A 6641-nucleotide genomic window follows, 5' to 3' on the forward strand; every position below is an offset into this window, starting at 1 on the left:
ATCGGTCAATAGGGCCGAAGGGGCGGTCATGCCCAGCCATGCTAGATAGTTTATGAGATATATGTGTTATGTGGTATTAGAAGGGGGTGAAATAGTCCCCAGTATCCGGTCGAGAGGACCGAAGGGGAGACCAGCACCCAGATATGCTAGTCAGTATCCGGTCGAAAGGACCGAAGGGGAGGCAAGCTCCCAGATATACTGGTCAGTATCCAGTCGAGAGGACCGAAGGGAAGGCCAGCTCCCAGATATACTAGACAGTATCCGGCCGAGAGGACCGAAGGGGTAGGTCGGGCACCCAGATATACCTGACAATATTTGTATGTTATGTGATTGTATGGTATGTGGTATGTTGGGGGAACTCACTAAGCTTCGTGCTTACAGTTTTCAGTTTTGGTTTCAGGTACCTCTTCTTCGAAGGGGAAGGAGCTGGCGCAGTAGCGGCCCATCACACACACGCCTTGTATTCTGCACTATGAGATCCTCCTGGGAATTTGTACTCTGACTTTATTTTGTTTTTCTGAAAATGTTTTTCAAGACATGCGATAACTTTTATGAAATGATATGATTAGTGAACGTTTTATTTCTAAGGTTCGCTAAGAATATGTTTTAAAAAAGAAAATTTTGGCTCGCATTTTTGGGATGTTACAACATGGCCAATCTCGGATTGTGAACACGAGTACGCTAGGCATACTACTATACGCTGGGTGTACTCTGAATGTTCAAACTTCAAAAATTCATAACTTTCGCATACGAACTCCGATTTCATGTTCTTTATATCCACACGTAGGTGAGACCGTGCTCTACAACTTTCGTTTAGACTCCGTTGGCTAATTTTGATTTATTTTTAAAGTTGTATTTTTAACAGGTCGGGATAGGAAAAGTCTGTTAAAAAATCATAACTTCTTCATCCGATATCCTTTTTCGTCTGTCTTTTTATCGCTAAACTAAAATAAAAAAGATCTTCGATTCTCGTTTAGGTTGTTTCGGCTAAAAATCAGTCGATCTAAAATTCGAGTATCGGGCTGCATACTGCTATGCCAAATCTTAGAAAATTCATAACTTCCTCATACGAAGTTAAATTTGGACATTCTTTTTATGCACGCTCTCGGTTTAACGTATACTTCGACTTTCATTTAGATCACTAATGCTAAAAAACACTTTATCATAAATTCACTTTTTACATCATATACTGTCGTTCCAGTTCTGTCGCAAAACTTCGACAGGTTATAACTTCTTCGTTATAACTCAGATTTCGGTATTCTTTATATCTCTGAAATCCTTATTTCAACCACTACAACTTTCTTCATAGATATCGGGTTCATCTATCATTTATTTTCGACGCTTATTTTTATCCTTAACTCATTAAATTATAATAATTATGTATAAAACACAAAATACTCAACTAATACATCTTATTATTTAAATAAAATTACAAACGTTGACCTAGACTATTACATCATCATTAATGCCTAGCCTAGAAACACAGGCATTACAATTCTCTCCCCTTAGGATGATTCCGTCCTCGGAAACACACATCAGCAAACAAATGCGGATAGCGACTCATGATGTCACTCTCTGTTTCCCAGGTGAGATTTGGCCCATTCAAAAGTTTCCATCGCACAAGCACTAAATCGACCATCTTACGTCGCAACTTCTTAGTCTTACGGTCAACAAATGCCTATGGTTCTTTAATTAACCTCTTTCTTTCATCCAACCTTAATTCAGAAATTGCAATTATGTCGGTAACTTCTCACGTGAACTTCCTCAAATAACACACGTGGAAAGTGTAATGAATACCATCTAGTTCTTCTGCTAGTTCTAGCTTGTACGCTTGGTTCCCAATCCTCTAAAGAACCTTAAACGGTCTAATAAACCTTGGACTCAATTTTCCTTGAACCAGGTAACATACTCATCTTAGTCAGACTCGATTCGATATGACCTCTAGGGTCGGAATATCAATCAACTTCTTAGTCATTACCGAAACGATGGTAACGACATACTTGAATAAAAACAAAATCAATTACTAGCTTCTTGGTAACCTTGTGACTTTCCCTGATCCAAGTGTGAGTCCTGTGCTTCCATTAGTATAGGCCTCTATTACTATTCACACCTACTGATACTCGTCCCAAGCATTGTCTCGCAGTATTCTAGGTCACCATTCAAAATTTTCACATAATCAACTAATGCATCAGATAACAAAACCAGGGTTTATATTATTTCTTGAAATGATTACACAGAGGTTCAAGTTTACCCTAGACTATGCCTTTAATAGGCTACACCACATGTTACAATTCACATTTCTACTTTATAACTTGATTTTCAGTTATGAAGTCCTCATCCTTGATTCCTCGCATTGTCACCTGCTTCATCGAGGATCATTTGGAATGCCCTTAGCTTTGGCTTTGGCGGTTCATTTGGCTTCATTGCCCTTTCCCTATTCGGGCAGTGTTGCTTGAAGTGTCCTTCTCCACCATACTTAAAGCAGACTTCACTTTGGGTTGTGCATTCATGGGCATAGTGACCGGTCCTCCCACATTTGAAGCATGTCACCTCTTTAGGACATCTCCTAGTGTGTTTCCTTCGGCATTTGTCACACCACCTTTCTTCATTACTATCCCCATACTTCTTGTTGTTGGGGTCAGACTTCAGGAACCTATTTTTATTTTCAGATCTTGAGGATCCCTCAAACTTCCTCTTCTCGCGTACCTCAGATCTTTCCAAACCCTTTTCCCTAAGTTGGATCTCAACATTCTTGGCTGCTCTAATGGCTGCCTTCAAAGAAGTTGCCATTTTCACTATTGCACTAAATTCCGCTGGCAATCCGTTAGCAAACCTATAAATCTTGGAGAGTTCCGTTGGCACTAAGTAGGGAAATAGCTTCATCTTCTCAGTGAATGTTGTGGCTCACTCATCTACATTCATCTTCCCTTTCCTCAGGTTCTGAAACTCATTGTTTAGGTGTATCAGATCTATTTCAGAGCAGTATTGCATTTTTAATTGCTCCATGAATGCTTCCCAAAACATCCTCAGGGCTTCTCCCTGTGGCATTGTATCCGCCAACAACTTCCACCAACTTAAAACTCCAGTCTTTAGTTGTCTGACTACAAAGACGGTTTTTGGCTTGTTGTTGCAATTGCAACTTTCAAACACCATCTCAATCTTGAAGATCTGGTCCATAATCTCTACAGGCTTTGGGCTTCCTGAAAGACTTGGTAGTTTTGCGCCCAAGCAATTCTTATACATACGTCCATCTCTGTTGATTCTCCCCTTCGGGCCATCCCTTTCTGCCACTGGGGATTCCGCTTGACTGACAGTCCTACTATCGTCCCCTTCTTCTAAGTGTCCATTATTCAGTTCAGTTTGTTCGACAGGCATTGAGGGTTCATCCCTATTATTCAGCAACAGTTGTCTCATCTCTTCCCTTTGTTCGACCATCATAGCCCGAATCATGGCTTGTACTCCGACCATTGTGATTGGCTCTGGAGCAGCTTCTATTATCGACACCTGCTCAATCACTTGGGGTTGAGGTTGCTGATTTCTGTTTTCATTTGTGTTTCCAGCTCTGCTTCGGGTTCTTGCTATTTTGATCTATGCACCAAATTAGGCGAATTTAGATCTCTATTCACGATAGATATTTAAATTCTCCTTATAACTGCAAAACGTTACATGCTAGTTCTAATATTGTAGTCATACGCTTAGAATCCTAAACACATAAGGTTTCCAGATCCAGTTGGCAACATACCATAGATCCAAACAAATAGTATCATATATGGCAAACATATAACATTTAGCACCTAAAAGCATTTTAGGCATCTTTCCTAAAATATACTAGTGCTAGTGTCTAAAATATGGTAGACACTCATATCACGATCATCACTTATCATTTTAACTTTAAGTCTAGAAATCCTACAAATTCCTAGCTCGCTTAAACTAATGCTCTGATACCAACTGTGACATCCCCAAATTTCTCGGCCGGAAAAGACCGATTTAGTTTATGCTTTTCAAATAAAATCAGAGTAATCTTCCAAAAGGTGTTGCGGAATTTGTTCCCAAAACAAAATATAATAAAAGTTTATCAAAGCATTTCTTAAAGAAATGTATTTTCATTATATAACAAAACCTTGGGATGTCATGTTCTGATACAGACCAAAAGCATAAACAGTTTATTATAAGTCTTACAACAGTTATTTACAACTATTGTCCTATAATCCAAAAATCCCTCGTCATCATCCAACTATGCTCTGAGTCCACTACATGTAATATAAAAAGCTGAGTGGGTCATGTTTGGGAGCCTGGTGAGCATATAGGGTTTTCAACCCACAATAAATAAATTTATTATGTTTCAACATCAAACAATCAACCCAATTTTCCATCCCCATTATCCTCTTTATTACCCCACTGTATCGATCCTCACAACGACACGATCTATACTCTCAAATCTAAAATCAACCTCTTTACCTAATGCATACTCCTGGATCTAAAATTTACCTATTTACCTAATCCATACTCCCAGATCGGGTATGTCTGATCCATACTCTCGTATCAAAAATTGTGCCCATTCCATACTCTCGGACTAGGGACAATTTAACTATGTCTTAATCCATACTCTCGGATTAATAACAAATAACCATGTCTTAATCCATACTCCCGGATTAATAACAAATAACCATGTATTAATCCATATTCCCAGATTAATAACAAATAACTATGTCTTAATCTATACTCTCGGGTTAATAACAAATAACCATGTCTTAATTATTTCTTAAGGATTTACTTTAAGAATCATCTATCAATCATTCCTAAGGATTCGTCCTAAGGAACAGTCATGAAGTATATGTTCGCCAGGGTTTATACAACAGGCACTAAATCCATAGTTGCCAGGGTTTATACAACAGGCACTAAGTCCATACCTGCCAGGGTTTATACAACAGGCATTAAGTCCATAGCTGCCAAGGTTTATACAACATGTGCTAATTCCATAGCTCTCATTCATCGACAGTATTATTCATGGGAATCCACCTGTAATACATATCAATGGTTTTTTAGAGTACATCTGATGAACATATACTTCACAACACCTACAGGTTGCGAGCCTGCTAGTGTTTCACAGACCGTCTAGAATAGTCCATGGTTGTCATCCATATTCTGCTGAATGACAGGGGCCAATGTTTGGGGTAGGGGCTTCTCCTATATTCCACCTGTCACCCTCATCTCATGATCTATATCACCGATCATCTCATTTATCCAACTCATCTGTCATCACATACCAACTATTTCATCTACCCATGTTTTACCCAATATTTTTGTAGATATACAATACATATACAATTTAAATCATTTAAAACCTATATAAATCATTCATTCAACATCCATCACAAATAAACAAACAATATATATTCACATAGCACGTATTTTATATAAAATACTTCATATCTATGTGTAACATGAAAGTGTCCATACAGTCACATGATAAGACGGTGATTGGACAACACTTCATCTCTTAAAACAATCTGTTTCGATGATATCGAGATGTTTTCTCAAAAACCGGGCTTCACGCGGGCAGAGTTTCGTCTCGAAAACTCTTTTTCTCATAATCTTCGGGCTCTTCGGGACTTGCTTACGATGCTAAGATGAAATAGTAGGCTTGGGAGTATTTTTGTAGGTAAAAAGAAAGTATAGGGTGGGAGGATAGAAATTGTAAACATAAATTCGGATGACATCGATCACTATTTATAGGGGCTGAATACTCGAGTTACGTTGGGTGTAACTTTAGAGTACGCTGGACGTACTCCTCTTTCAAATAGTACGCTGGGTGTACATCGAGTACGTTGGGAGTACGAGGGGATGATATCGTACATGTCGAGTCTATGACACGTGTCTCTCATGCAAAGACGTAGGGCTACGTGGCCAATCTCGAACCGTGAACTCGAGTACGCTGGGCGTACTCCGAATTTTCAAACTTCAAAAATTCGCAACTTTTGCGTGCAAGCTCCGTTTTTGATGTTGTTTATATCCACGCGTAGGTGAGACCGTGCTCTACAACTTTTGTTTAGACTCCATTGGCTAATTTTGATTTTATTTTTAAAGTTATATTTTTAATAGGCCGAGACATGAAAAGTCCGTTAAAAAATCATAACTTCTTCATTCGATATCCGTTTTCGTCTGTCTTTTTACCGTTAAACTACAATCAACAAGATCTTCGATTCTCGTTTAGGTTGTTTCGGCTAAAAAGCACTTGATCTAAAATTTGAGTTTCGGGGTGCATACTGTTATGCTAAATCTTAGAAAATTCATAACTTCCTCATACGAAGTCAGAGTTGAACATTCTTTCTATGCACGCTCTCAGTTTGACGTGTACTATGACTTTGGTTTAGATCACTAATGCTAAAAAGCACTTTATCATAAATTCACTTTTTACGTCATATAGTGTCGTGTCGGTTCTGTCGCAAAACTTCGACAGGTCATAACTTCTTCGTTATAACTCGGATTTAGGTATTCTTTATATTCCCGAAATCCTTATTTCAACCACTACAACTTTCTTCATAGATATCGGGGTTATCTATCATTTATTTTCAATGCTTATTTTTATCCTTAATTCATTAAATTATAATAATTAAGTATAAAACACAAAATACTCAAAT

General features: G+C 38.3%; 1 protein-coding gene across 1 annotated transcript; it reads right to left on the bottom strand.

Moving 5' to 3' along the window:
* Window positions 1-2334: 2334 nt before the first annotated feature.
* On the bottom strand, window positions 2335-2790 carry LOC111881963 (uncharacterized). The gene has a single exon (XM_023878341.1). The coding sequence runs from the start codon at window positions 2788-2790 to the stop codon at window positions 2335-2337; it is 456 nt and encodes a 151-aa protein (XP_023734109.1).
* Between the last annotated feature and the right edge of the window lie 3851 nt (window positions 2791-6641).

The sequence above is a fragment of the Lactuca sativa genome, chromosome 4 (genome assembly GCF_002870075.4).
Source record: "Lactuca sativa cultivar Salinas chromosome 4, Lsat_Salinas_v11, whole genome shotgun sequence".
In the NCBI taxonomy this organism is placed as follows: domain Eukaryota; kingdom Viridiplantae; phylum Streptophyta; class Magnoliopsida; order Asterales; family Asteraceae; genus Lactuca; species Lactuca sativa.